Raw genomic sequence first — 14,857 nt, forward strand, 5'->3', positions numbered from 1 at the left:
GGGGGTGCCATAGGGCACAAACAACCAAGCCTGGAATAAGGAGGTCCTGAGTTCAAATTCCATCTCAGATACTTCCTAGTTGTATCACTCTGGGCAAGTCACTTCACCCTGCTTGCCTCAGTTTCCTCATTTGTCAAATGAGCTGGAGAAGGAAATGGCAAACCATTCCAGGATCTTTGCAAGAAAACCCCAAATGGGGTCACAAAGAATCAGACATGACTGAAACTGAACAACAGCCATATCATTAGGTTAGGAAGCTCTTTCTGACATCAAGTCTAAATTTTTCTCTTTGTATATTCCCCCATGACTCCCAGTTCAGCACTCTAGATGCCAAGCAGACCACATCTGGACCCTCCTCGACATGACAAGCCATTAGCTTTTTCAACCCAGCTCTCAGATCCCCCTTAAGTCTTCCCTTGGCTGGGCATCTCCATTTCTCTCAACTCATCATCCCTGGCCCTTCCCCATCCTGGTCTCTAATCCTTCTCCAGTTCACCAAAGTCCTTAAACTTTAACAGCCAGAACTGAGCATACACTGTAGCCCCCCTGCTCCAGACAACTATCAGCTCAAAGCGAGTAGTTTGGTTCATTTCGGGTCTCAGATCCCTGGCACTGGATATGGTGATGATGTTTGCCCCTAGCTAGAACCTGGGACTTCACCTTTCACCACCAGCATAGGGAGGGATCTGACGCTGGGACCAGTCACCAGACAAACTGTGAAGCTCATTCACTGGCTGGTAACTGATCTTCTCAGAGCATCGCCCAAGACACTGAGAAGGTAAGTGGTTGGCCCACCTAGTATGGTTCTGAGACAGGATTCAAACCCAACACCCCTGACTTCAAGGTCCATTCTGTAGACTGTTACATGACACCTTTCTGTGGGAGATTTAATAAATGTTACTGAATTAAGTTGAACTGCAATAAATCACAGCAGTCTTGAAACTTTAGGATCGTAGACAAAATGAAAAGTCCTTCCAAATCACCTCATCTATGAGGAAAATAAGGCCCAAAGGTGCTCCACGAGACCTGAAATGCAGAGCCAGAAAGAGACGCCAGAGGTCATCAAGATCACCCCTCATTTTATACACCAGGAAATGGAGGCCCAGAGATGCCAAGGGAATCTACCAAAAGTCACACAGGGAATAAGCTCTTCTATTAGAGGGTGAACTCCTTGAGGACAGGAACTGTCTTTTGTCTCTTTTTGTATCCCTAGTACTTAGCACAGGGCTCTGGTACATAGTAGGCACTGTCTAAGTATCTGGCACATAGTAGCTGCTCAGTAAATGTGGATTGATCAGTTGAAGTAGCAGAGTCAGAATGCAAACACACACACACACACAGAGACACAGAGACACACAGACACACAGACACACACAGAGACACACACAGAGACACATAGACACACACAGACACACACACAGACACACACACAGGCACAGAGACACACAAACACACACAGACACACAGATACAGAGACACACAGACACAGAGACACACAGACACACACACAGAGACACACAGACACAGGCACACAGACACAGACACACAGACACAGACACACACACACAGGCACACACACAGAGACACACAGACACACACACACGCAGGCACACACACACAGACACACACACACAGACACACACACAGGCACACATACAGGCACACACACAGACACACACATGGACACACACACACACACAGGGGCATAGGGAAGTCCCCTCCTCACTCACCAGGACTCGGTCTCCCAGCCGCAGGTCCTTGTCCCCCTTCTTGACGGAGCCACTATCGGAGAGGTTGGAGCCAGACTCGTTGCCTGTCTTCATGGAGCTGTTGAGGACACTCTCCCGCAGAGGGATGACGCGGGTGGACAGAGGAGGTGTGGCTGTGCCGGAATGCAGGGAGAGATTCTGGGCTGTCAGTGACTCCACGGAGTGAGCGTCGCTGCCCGAACCCTCGGCCGTCGGCTGCCGAGTCAGTTTGGAGGGTCGGGTGAAGATGCCCTGGAGCGGCTGGCATTCAAAGTAGCGGACACCGCCCACGGAGCCGTCATTCTTGCCCACTGGGTCATCCAGGACCACGCCGGCCCACTGGCCCGGCGCGAACTGCGTCTCTCCCAAATACTGGACAACTCCGGGCTTCACCCCGTTCACCCAGACCCGCTCGCCCACCACGAAGTCTCCCAGGAAGTCATCACCGACCTCTGCCACCTTGGGACCTGGCTTCTCTGCGGGGGTGGCAGTGGCCGCAGTGGGTCCCGACGACTGCTTGTGCAGAGGAGACCCTGGACAGTAAGAGAGGTATGGGTGTAATTAGGACAGGAGGACAAACAGCGATGGAGGGAACTGACCCACTGCGTCTGTGGGGATGGGGCTGGGGCCCGTCTCCCAGGAATCACCGAAAGTCAGAGCTAAGAAGGAGGGAAGACCCTTGGATACAGCCCAGCCCACTCATTTTACAGATGAGGACAGAGGCAGGCACGAGGGCACTAAACTCAGAGTTGATGAATCTGGATTGGAATCCAGGTTCTCCCACTTCTTAGGACTGATTGACTGTAGGGTTATTGACCAAAGTTACCATGGCCCTTCTCACTCACATCTTTCAAGGAATCTTGCCTGGTTTATTACGTACAAACTCATTTATGTATGTGCTGCCTCTCCCTATAGAACTCAAGCTCTTGAAGGGCAAGAACCATCTAATGTTTGTCTTGAATCCTCAGCACACTGTAGGCCTGTTAAATAATTGATTTGGATGCAGGCATTCGAAGCGCTTCTTTTTTGAAAGAAAGCCTCTCAGGTCAGCTAAAGAAGCAGGACAGGGGGGAGAGCAGCGACTTGGGGTCAGGAAGATCAGGGGGTGGCAGTATGATTGATTTTGTGCTGGAAGGGGCCTTGAAGACCATCTCCTCATAGGATCATCGATTGCAAGCCGGAACAGACCACCTCAGGGGCTATCTCGTCCAACATCCTCATTTTGCAGAAGAGGAAACAGGCCCAGAAAAATTAAGTGACTCACCCAGCAGCCTGAGGAGCAAATGGTAGGGACAGAACTCAAACCCAAGTCTTTCAATTCCAGGTTCAAACTCAGCCTCAGATACTTAATAGCTGTGTAACTCTGGGCAAACCCCAACTGCCTCCAAAAAAGAGAAAAGAAAAGAAGAAGAAGAAGAAGAAGAAGAAGAAGAAGAAGAAGAAGAAGAAGAAGAAGAAGAAGAAGAAGAAGAAGGGGATGTGTTAAACTAGATGGTGTTATGAGGCGTTGGACCATGTGGCCTCTGAGGCCTCTTCCAGTTCTAGAGCTGTGATCCTATGGAAGCCCACTTAATAATTAGCTTGTTTTAATCCAAGGAGCAGTGTAATGGTTCCCATGAGCCATGTGGTTACCTCCTCTGCTGCTTTAAGGAGTGTGTATGAGACAAAAATTTAGAAACACAAACACATTCACTCTGAACCCCCAGTGAGGAAAATTCCCAACATTTAAGCAGAAGTTTGGTTCTCTGTCTGCATTAACACAGACACCAATCTCTACTTAAGCCCTGGCCTCTATGTGACTGAGACAAAATTCAGGAAACCCAGAAAGAGACTTTGGATAATACAGCAGGAGATCGCACCAGCAGAGGATATTTAAGAAGGAGCAGATTTTTTTTTCTTGACCCTTCCCTCCATCCCTAAGGAGGCTGACATACTAGTGGCATTGACCTCAGTCTTCTCCTCTGAATTGTCTTAGGGCCAATGGCCCACCTTGATATCTCCCATCTCTGCCTCAGTCTACATTCTGTCTCCTTCCACTCTGCCCTGGGCTGCCACATCTTTCCAGTACAGCTGCTCCAGGCCAGCCAGACTGTCAGAATCTCTTCCGGGTTCTCAACTCAGCTCCTTAGTATTGATAGCAGGCGTTCTTTGTGTCTGATTCTTATGGATTCAGTAAACACATTTTCCCAACCCCCTACTACTAACTGTGAGACCTTGAGCAAGTCACTGAACCTTCTTGGGCCTCAGTTTCCTCATCTGTAAAATAAGAAGGTTGACCCAATGGCCTCTGAGGTCTTTTATTTGATTCCAGGTTTCTATGATCCTAAATCCAAGGCTCTTCCAGAAGGGATTCCCAGGATTTCATTCCAAAGCCTTCAAGCAGACTTTGTTTTCCTGGAAAGTAATGAATGACTTCTGAGCTTTTACTTTGCCTACTCTTTTCCTTTACAGTCAGGACCCCCTCCTCTAGCCTTCTACACACACACACCCTGCCCCCTCGATAGTCCCGGTAACCATCCCCAGTCCAGGAAAGAGCTAGATCTGCTGGGGCAGGAGCAACAGGGTTTCCTGTACCCTACCTGGCATCTGGAATCCAGGGCAAAGGAGGGAACCTGAGCCTCAGTCAAGGACATCTTGAGGCTGTTAATTCATGTGAAAAAAGCTTGTTCCTCTGAGAGCCTGTTAGCAATCAAACTGAGATCAGGAACCTCCGGCTCCCAAGCCAGCACACAAAGCCTACCGCCTACCCAGGGAAGGCAAGCAGGGGATCTCTGACTCCTTCTCTTTTCTCCCCACCCATCCCAGAGCCTTCAACCTGGGTCTTACCTCCCTCGAGCTCCATGAACTGAGAGTGGGGCAGAGCTGGAAGCTGAGACTCCTTCATCCTTCCTATGTCCACACAGACCCACTGACTGACTGCTAGGCCTCGTGGAGAGGAGGGAGGAGAATTGGGGGAGGGGGAAAGGGAGGGAGAGAGGGAGGGACTTAACCCTTCTGATTCCTCAGTCCTTGAACAAGGAATGTTCAGAGTCAGGCAGACCCTGAGTGGTCAAATTCAAATCCTTCATTTTATAATAGGAAACAAAAGCTCCGAGGGAGAAGAGACTAACCCAAGCTCACAGAGGGAGTTAGTGGAAGGGGCTGAACTAGAACCCAAGTCTTTCTTATCTCTCACTCAGGCTGGTTTGATCAGAGACTATACTAAAGAACTAGAAGGAAGAGGGAGTGAGTATGGCTGGGTCCCAAGGTTGGTGAGGAGGGGTGGGCATCAGTAATAACCTTAGTCTGAATCCCTTATGAGAGGGCAGCAGGGACACAGGGATGGCTGAAACAACTGGACTGATGTGGGAGGGAAAGAGCTGCCCTGGGGGGACAACCCAACCACAGAGGAGAAGCTGTGGGGGAGGAAACAATCAAGAAGTCCACAAAGTGCCACGTGGGTGAGTACAAGAAAGTACCAGCTCACAAGAGAAGGCAAAGCAGGGTAGAGGGATAGAGACAGAGGGGGAGGAAGGGGGGATGACAGGCTGCTAGATGGAGGGACTGAAGGAGAGAGGGAAAGGGAAAGAAAGTCAAGGTAGGAGGGGAGGGAGAATGGAAGGGGGGTGGAGGAGGGAGACAGTGAGCTATTCCAGAAGCTTCTGGTAGCAAGTGGATTTAAAGCCTCTCACAAAGAGGGATGGGGGTGTTCACTAAGAGGGAGGAATTTCTTGCTTAGAAATTCATAGTAATTTCATTAGTTATAGTAATGGTTGATAAAGGTTTAATTAATCACTATTCTTTGGGATATGTATGTTTTCAGAGGGAAAGATAATGTCTCAACACAAAATAATCCAAAGGAATGGGTTGGTAATGGTGGGATTTCAGGCGTGGTTTGGATTATATATTTTAAATCAGAGATTCTATCCTGCCAAATGTGGGATTTGAGCCCAGATCTCCCTTGACTCCAAAACCAGTGTTCTTTTAAAAAAGTTTTTTTTATTTTCAGTTCCAAATCGTCTCCCTCCCTCCTTCCACCTTGCTTACCCACTTCACCTCACTGCCTTGTTTCTTAAACAAGACAGAACTGCTGTCTTTAAGGATAGCTAAGGATACTATGCAAAAGATGTAGTACACTGACCCTAATGCGTAGGAGGGAGAAAACAGCATCCCTATCTCAAGGGAGCCTCTGGGATGAGGGTGTAGGCACCAATGGAGACTGAGACACACAATCCAACCTAGATCCCCAGCACCAGGCTGCTTCTCAGGCACTTGACCTGGCATGCCTTCCCCTGGCTCAGCCAAGGATCAGGCCTAGAGGCCAGACAGTAAACATCAAAAGTGTGCTCCAGGCTGACTGGCCAAGTCAGGGGAACCTGTTCTAATGGCTCCTTTCAGGTTCAGAAACCCAAATCGTGCAACAAAGAAATGAGATGGGTCCTGGCTGAGGGCCCAAGGGTAGGGGCAGGCCAAGGCACCACAGCAACCACAGTCTAGCAAGTCCAGCAGAACTTGGCCTACTCCAGGGGTGACCCCAGTCAGCAGCCAGTGCCCAATTCACCCCAGTGGGCCTGAAATCAGCAGAAGTGAACTTCAGGAAAGGCTGAAGTCTAAGAACACACACACACACACTCACACAAACACTCACACACACAAACACATACTCACTCACACTCAAAGAGAGAGAGAGAGAGAGAGAGAGAGAGCATTATCAGGAGAAAGTCCATCTCCCGCCCCTTTGTCTTTGTGTAAGCTGTTCCCCATGCCTGGAATGCCTTCCTTTCTCACTTCTGCTTCTTAGAATCCCTGGCTTCCTTCAAGGCCCAGTTCACACATCTTTCCAGATCCCTTCTGATGTTAATGGTCCCTCTCTCCCTCCTCCTCCAAACCTGTTTGTCTGTCTACACAGCAAGGTGGTGCAGTGGCTAGAGTGCCAGACCTCGAGTCAGAAGACCTAAATCCACCCTCAGATATTTAGTAGCTGTGTGACCCTGGGCAAATCACTTGCCCCTGTTTGCCTCAGTTTCCTCATCTGTCAAATAAACTAGCAAAGGAAATGGCCAACTGCTCCAGTATCTTTGCCAAGAAAACCTCAAATGAGGTCACAGAGAGTCAGACATGACTCAGACAACTGAACAACAACCTTGCACTTACTTTGGGCTCTGTTTTCCCTTCTGTTCTTTACTGTTGGTACAATTTTAATTTTGTTGTCTACAATGCCTCATAATTGCTTAGTTTTACTTTCTTTCTTTCTATATTTGACATGGACTTTTCTATGCAAGTGTCCTTACCAGAAGTTTTTGCTTGTATCTCCAGGGCCCACACCTTGGTAGGCACTTAATAAATCCTTAGTGACTGAATGAAGACTACTGGGAGGCAAGATTTGGAAGGGGAGGTTTAAAGCTAGAAGGACCTCAGAAGCCCCCTTGTCCTACCCCTTCATTTTACAGATGAGGAAACTGAGACCCAGGGTGGTTCAGTGACTTGCCCATCCAGGGTCACATCACTAGTAAGGGTAAGAGGGGCACTTGATCCCAGGTATTCCTGACCTCAGGTCTAACCCTCTGCCTCCATGGTGTGGAAGGCCCAAAGGCCTGTTGAAGATTGGCTCTGCCCAGTCTGTCTCTCCCCTTCTAGCTATTTTTACCCAGGTCTCTCTCTTGCCTATCCTTCCTCTGCTCCCTCAGGCGGCTCAGCTAGAGGTTAATGGGCACCTACAGTCAGTGATAAGGGCCAGTGACTAAGTGCTCCATCCCCCCACTCCCCCATAACTCTTGAGCTTCTTGGCGATGGCCAGACCAAGCCTACTTGGGTTTCTGTCTTGGTGGGCTGGCCGCCCAAGGATGGAGCCCTGAAGGTCTATACTCAGACCCCACTTTGAGCAGTTGCTGCCGCCTTAACCCAACCCCAGGGATCAGAAAATGCAGCATCTGGCTCTAAATGCCAGAAGCCAGGCTGCCTGCCAGGTGTTCTGGAGCCAGCCAGGTAGCATTTCAGGAGAACCCTCACCCCACCCCCACAACCACCAGGGTGTCTCAGGTCAAGTTCTCTGCAGGTTGGCTAGCCTCTCCAAGTCTTAGCTTAAAGAAAATAAAGCAGCCATTGAGAGAGGAGCCTCCGATTACAGCTTTGGATGGTCACTGCCTACTCTCTGGCCATCTCCTGGAGAGCCCCCAGAGCTGCCCAAACCCTCTCTGGACAGACAGCCTTTCCTCTTCCCAGGACATCATCCCAAATTCTAGAACAACGAGCCACGGTCAGATCAACAGTGCCACTCACTGATGGTGGATGGACATCGCCAGGGCCCCACTGACCCCTCCGCCCACCCCCGGGAACTTTCCAAAGTACTCATTTACTGTCCTCTCCACTAAAATGTAACCTCCCTGAGACCAGGGGCTGTCTTGGCTTTTTACTTGGTAATCCTAGCACCTTGGCAGAGTGCTTGGCACACAGTAAGCATTTAATAAATGCTTTTTCATTCATTCAAACCACCTTAGGGACAATCAAGTCCAACCCCCTCATTTTACAGATGGGGAAATGTAGACAGATAGAAGTGAAATGACTAGCCCAGGGTCACACAGCTAGTAAGTATCTGAGGCAGGACTTGAACTCAGGTCTTCCTGACTTTTAAGTCATTTGAGCCTCCTAATGATCCTGTGAGTCAGGCAGATGTATTATTACTCCCATTTTAAAAAGGAAGAAACTGAGGAGGAAAGAGGATAAGGTATTTCCCCAGAATTACATATTTATAAAGACCTAGGGCATAGTAGGCCCTCTATAAAAGCTTATTCCCTTTCTTTCCCTTCCCTGCTACTTGATATCATTAGTGAGATTCAAACCCCTTTTGTGACCCTCATGTCTGGGAGTCCAGTCACTCCCTAGATATCACCTTGCCTCTCAGGCCTGAGACCAGAACCAGCTACTTCCTATCCAAAGGTCACCTGCTGACCAGGCCAGGACCCTCATTTGGAGTCTGTGTGTGTTGTGGGCCAAAGCCTAGAGGACTGCTGCCTCTGATGGCATGACCTTTGCAGCCCACTCCTGACTGTGAAACCATATCCACTGGGCTTTGGGCATTAGTGAGCTGGCAAGGAAGGAAAAGCTCCTTCTGTCTTGGGTGAGGTCACAGGAACGGGCCATGGTCTCCTAATGTCGGGGGCCATGTCTTCCTCCAATGTACCTGGAGCAGGAAAAGATTGGATCAGAATTCTAAGCTGCTAACAAGCCCCTCTGGAGGCAGGTCACCATGCTTAGGATCGCAGGGCTGGGAGTTTAGAAAAGCCACCTTGTCCAGACCTTGCCTTTCATTGAGGAGGAAACTAAGGCCTGGGGAGGTTTAGGTTTTCCATAGCCATACAACCTGACACCAAGTCCAGCTCTCTACCCACTACACCACACTGTCTCCTCATCTGGCTTCCCTGGCCAGGAGTGTATGCTGAATCAGCATCCTCAAAAGTTGTATTATCACAGGTTGTTGTGTTTGTCCTTTGTTCCAGAAGAGGACCATGACATCAAGGGGATGGCATGACTAGCAGTTGACTTTGATTTGAGTGAGGGAGGGCTGTGCAGGTCACCAACCTCACTTTCTTCTCCTGAGCCATCTGGGTTCAGTGGCCTGATATTCCTCAGGATGACTGGAGATGACCCAGGATGCAATGGGAGACTCTGACCCTTTCAGGCTAATCATGCTTATCACGTTCTCACTTTGAGTGAGTGAGTTACTCAGCAGTTGGCGCCAGACCCTCAGGGTTGTATTATCAGAAAAAGCCCAGGCTTCCCAGGCACCACCCAGCTAGCAGGAGAACCATGCTTAGGCAAAGGAGATGAGGAGGACCTCAAGGTCTGCTACATTAAAATCAATACCACGGAATGGCAGCACCACACAGCAGTATGATATAATGGGTGAGTACTACCCTGGAAGCCAGAAAGATGTGGGCTCAGATCCTACCTCTGACACATACCATGTGCCCTTGGACCAGTCTAGAGCGCATCTCATGTGACTAAAAGATCTGCATTGGTAGAGGGAGTCTGGCGATCTGGGAGTTCCTTATATCGATTAAATAATATGCCCAGTCTCTATCTTGACTAGTCTAGGATAAAAATTCCTATTCTACTCTAGAATGTCAGGGCTGAAAGAGATCACTGATCCAGTCTCCGTTCCTTCCTGTTACAGAGGAGGAAACTGAGGCACACAGAGTGGAACTGACCCCAGATCACACAACAAGCTAGTGGCAGAGCTAAAACTAATGTTGCCTTTAAAAAAAAAAAAGTGAAAACATCATCTTCTCTAAATCCAACAAGAGCCCACCTACCTGGCTACCAGGTAGAGCCTTCCCTAAAGTTGAAATGTCTTCTCCACAATGTACCCCTTTCCCTTTGCTATGGGGCCCTGAGCAGCTGGTGAGTGCCTATTAGACCCCCTCGTGGAATTTTTTCTGGCATCAATTTGCCTGGCTCCCCTCCTCCAACCTCAGCAGCAGCCCTCCGCTGACCACCCATGCCTGACATTCCACCATTAATGCTTCCTTTCTTTGAGAAGCTAAGGCATTGGGTCTCCATGATTCCCTTTACACCTGGAAAACAAGAGAAGACCTCAATTCTAAGATCATAGATTTAGAGGTAAGAGATACTTTAGAGACGTCTCTTTGAACCCTCTCTTTTACGGTGGGTGAAACAGAGGCAAAGCTAGAGTGTGATAATGAGCCCCACTCCACTAGGTATGCAAGAACGCCATCTCATCCTTTCCTCTAACATAGCTCACTCAGCACAAGGCTGAGGAAACAGCAGGTGACTGGAACCTGAAGAAGCACAGGGCACAGCATCATTATAATCAATCAATCTCAACCCTGGAAAATGGATGAGAACACAAACATTCCTCCTGTTACTGGACAGGTGGTGGACTATGGGTGTGGAACTCAAAGTTACTATCAAAGATGGCTGATAAAACAGTTAGTTTTACTGAACTGCTTTTGTTTTAAGTTTTCGGCATAGTGGGGAGGAATAAATACAGAAAGGAATGTTATATAAAAACATCCATTAAGATTTCTAAGAAAGGAAGCACACCCCCAAGCACTTGGGACAAATTAAATTAAAAATAAATAAGTAACCTTCTAAGGTTGCTTCCCGCTCTGGGGTTAGTTTTCATTGGAAACATTTCTTTTTGTTGACAGTTTCTGTCTAGATTTTTTTTCTTTAAATCCACTAAATTTGGAGCCCAAGAATGTGGAGTTATGAAGATTTGAGTTCGAATCTTGCCTCAAACACTTCCTGGGCTAATCACATAACTTCTCTGGTCTTCAGTTTCCCCATCTATGAAATAAAGAGATGGGAGTCTGTGGTTTCCACAGTCCCAACTCTAAATCTGTGATCCTATTCTAGTTTATAATTAATCTAAATAATATATATTATCTAATAACATTCTAATATCTAATAATTTTATATATAATAAAATCTATAATTCTAATCCATGATTCATATTCCAGTTCTGCTTTTTACCTGGATGACCTTGGACCAATCTTATCCCCTTTCTGGGCCTCAGTTTCCTCACCTAAAAAACAAAGAGGTTAGACTGAGAGGATCTCTAAAATCCCTTCCATCTCTGGAAGTCAATAAGAATCCAAAAACTCTAGTTTTTTTTTTTTAATTTGCAGTTTCATTTTAGAAAGGATAAGTATAAGGTGGGAAATCCCCCACACACCTTGCTTTTGTTTTGGATTTGTTTGTTTTTTTCCTCTGAGTTGGCTTCTGGGAAAATGATGGGTATTTTTTTTCAGCTCCATTTAGACCCAGTAACTGAATTGGGGGAACTCCTCACCACCCTCTCACCCCCCAATCGCACTGTCACATGCTGACCTTTAGACAGGGCCCAATCACATTCCAGGCATTTGTGCAAAGGGCCCATGCACTGAATCACCAAGCTGCCCGGGACTAGAAAAATGTCACCTACCTGCTCCTGGGGAGAGTTGTCTATGCTTCCAGCTCACCCCACCCCCCCTCTCCCCACCCCTGGCTCCCCCCGGGGCCTATGAGTAAGCCTTCTGGGGGAAAAAAATCAGAAGAAGCTCCCAACATTATCAGCTCCATTCTAAGAGAACAATTCTGAAAGCTATTGCCTTCCCTAGTCAGGGAGAGAGCGTTCCAAAATTCCCTCCTTGGAGGCAAAATGAAAAAGCCCAAATAAATGAGAAATCTGAAGTCTGTGACCAATACCATGAGCCTCCTGCATGTCACCCAGGACCCAGCTTTGAGAAGCTGGGATTTTCCACCTTTCTCACTGATTGACTCATCAATAGATCAGTGACTATTTATAAAGTGCCTACTATGTACCAGGTACCAGACTGAACATTGGGGATACAAAGAGAGGTGAAAGATCGACCTTGCCCTCAAGGAGATTACTGGAGACTTAATCAAAATATTGACAATTTCACATTTTTGTCCAGGGTCAGCTCCTTTTCCAAGGAGCTTTCTTATAGCAGATATTCTCAAAGTATAGGGAAGGTGCAGCATTATCCTGCTAATGAACTCAATAGTATTTACCATTTAATAGGACACTGGGCCTAGAGTCAAAGAGGATCCCCAAGGACATCTAGTTTAACCTCTCATTTTACAGAGGAAGAAACTGAGGCCTGGGAAGTTTAGTGATTAGTCCAAGGTCACAGAAGGCAACAAGCATTAGGAATGTGAACTCAGGTCATCTAACTCCAGAGTCAGGGCTCTTTCCACTCCTACCAAAAAACCACAAATGACCCAACACCAAATAGAGTTTAACTATAAGTGGCCACTTGCCAAATCCTTCCAATCCAGCATCTTGAGGATCCTGTGGGATCAGAGATGAAGGAGGGGGAAGGGTCCTGACTCATAATGGCTGCTCTGGGTCTAAGAGGAAATCCTCTCCTAGCAAAGGAGGGCCTGGAGGGGGAATGAACACTGAAAACCAGGTGGGCTCAGGGCCTGGAGTTCAAGTCCATTCAGTGAGGTGGAAGGGGAGGCTGAAGCAGAGATTTAAAGCTGGATAGGTAGGAACAGAAATCAGGAAACTCATTCCCAAGTGGCATAATTGAAAAAACAGAGGAAGACACTTTCCCCTCCCCTCTACTTGTTTGCAGGGTTGGGGTGGCTATGACTCTACAGGGTGAAACTTTGCATATATTACTGTGCTTTTCAATATTTTTATTGATTTTATTGATTTTCCTCTTTTTTGTTATAAGGGAGGAAGGAAGGAAAGAAGGGAGAGAGGGAGAGAGAAAAAAAGAAAACAAGGTTGGAAGGAAGGAGGGAGGGAGAAAATGAGAATTTATACAGTGCCTACTATGTGCCCAGCACTATGCTAAGCACTTTACAATGCCATCTCATTTGGGAAGAGGGGAATGCAAGGGAAAATTTAGGTGATGTGAAAACAAAAGAGATGAACACATTTTTAAAAAAGCAATGCCTCTCGGGGCACTGATCTAGAAGCTTCTGCCTCTCCTGGTGATCATGTGGGCTGCTTGCTTTGCTCTGATAGGATGTTGTGATCATGGACTGATGGACATGTAGTATCCTCCCATGCCCCAGCCACACCAGTGGAGCTGTGCCCTTGGATATCATTGAGGCCAGCAGGGCCTTGCGGATGCACTTGGAAATGGAAGATTTCCCCTGGCCTCAGGAGATTAGGTCACTTTCAGTATGGGCCTGGCCAGCTAGATGACTTCTAGTGGACAGAATGCCAGGCTTGGAGTCTGAAAGACACAGGCTTACAGCTTGCCTTGAACACTAGGTGGGTGACTCTGGGAAAGTCATTTTACTCCTTTCTGCCTTGGTTTCCTCCTCTGCAAAACGGGATGATCACAGAATTGATGTGAGGAGAAAATGAGATCATATAGAAACCTTAAAGCACTGAATTGGAGGCTCTTAAGCTTTTTTATGTCCCGGACCCTCTTGTCAGTCTGGAAGCCTATGGACCCTTCTTAGAATAAGGTTTCTAACACAAAAAATACATGGGACTACAAAGGGAAAGAATTTCACTAACATAAAGATGGAATGTTTTTCAAGTTCATAGACCCCTTGAAATCTGAATCCCAGGTTAAACCCCTGATCCCGACCCGGTGCTGTATAATTATTAGTGATTCTTAGCACTGCTGCCTCTAGGAGAGACCCAGCTTCAGGCAGATCCCTGAGAAGTCACACAGCCCTCTGGTGTCTCATCAGACGAGTCCACAGGGTCACAGAGTTATAGGTGGCAGGTCTTAGGGATATCTGGTCCAACTCCCTCATGTTACACAGAAAGAAACTGAGGACATGAGAGAAAAACTGCCTTGCTCAAGGTTAGTCTTGCCCAAGACAGGTAGTAAGTAGCAGCCTGAGTTTGACCCCAAGCACTCAGAGGCTTTCTACCATAACAAACTGCCTTAGATCACCCCAGTTGGGCCTTAACCATGGAACAGACTAGTGACTAGGTACAAAAAAGCCAGGAGGCCTGGCCCTCGGGGACCTCCCAGTCTAGGTGAGGAGACAAGGTCTTCCCTGGGGAAGCAATAAAAGATAGGGAAGGGAGCAAGACAAGAGACAGTGTCGATCACATGCTGTTACATTGTGACAAAGGATAGTTACAGACACTGAAAACTCAGTTGAGACATCAATAATTCAACTGCAGTGACCTAGGAAGGCTTCCTGAAAGAAGGAGGATTCAGCCAAGCCCTGAAGAATCTCTGGGATTTAGAGAAAGGGCAGAGAAGGGAGGGCATTCTAGGCAAGGGAACAGCATGAGCAAAGGTGTGGAAATAGGAAAAGAGTATGGCATGTAGGAAGAACAAGCTACACAGCTTCACTGGAGCAGAGGGTAGGTTGAGGAATATAGCTGAGAAACCAGAAGTAAACAACTGGCCTTAGTCAGGAAGATATGAGTTCAAATCCTGTCTCAGAATCCTCCTAGCTATGTTACCTTGGGCAAGTCACTTATCTAGCCTTAGTCTCACTATCTGTAAAATGGCGTTAAAAGAATGATAATAGCACTTCCCAGGGTTTTTGTGAGTAGCAAATGAGGTGACACAGGTAAAACACTCTGAGAACCCAAAGTGTAATGTAAATTATTATTATTATTATATAAGGCTGGAAAGACAGGCTGGGACCCAATTATGGAGGGCTTCGAGTAC

General features: G+C 47.5%; 1 protein-coding gene across 3 annotated transcripts in view; it reads right to left on the reverse strand.

The window, feature by feature from the left end:
* The window catches only part of CLIP2 (CAP-Gly domain containing linker protein 2), a 122,002-nt gene that overhangs the window by 66,549 nt on the left and 40,596 nt on the right, over positions 1-14,857 (reverse strand). For all 3 annotated transcript variants that reach the window (XM_072640174.1, XM_072640173.1, XM_072640175.1), the window contains exon 3: positions 1,731-2,281. In XM_072640174.1, coding sequence (XP_072496275.1) covers positions 1,731-2,281 — 551 coding nt within the window. The remainder of the gene's footprint in view (positions 1-1,730; positions 2,282-14,857) is intronic.

Source organism: Notamacropus eugenii, chromosome 2 (genome assembly GCF_028372415.1).
Source record: "Notamacropus eugenii isolate mMacEug1 chromosome 2, mMacEug1.pri_v2, whole genome shotgun sequence".
NCBI classification, from domain to species: Eukaryota; Metazoa; Chordata; class Mammalia; order Diprotodontia; family Macropodidae; genus Notamacropus; species Notamacropus eugenii.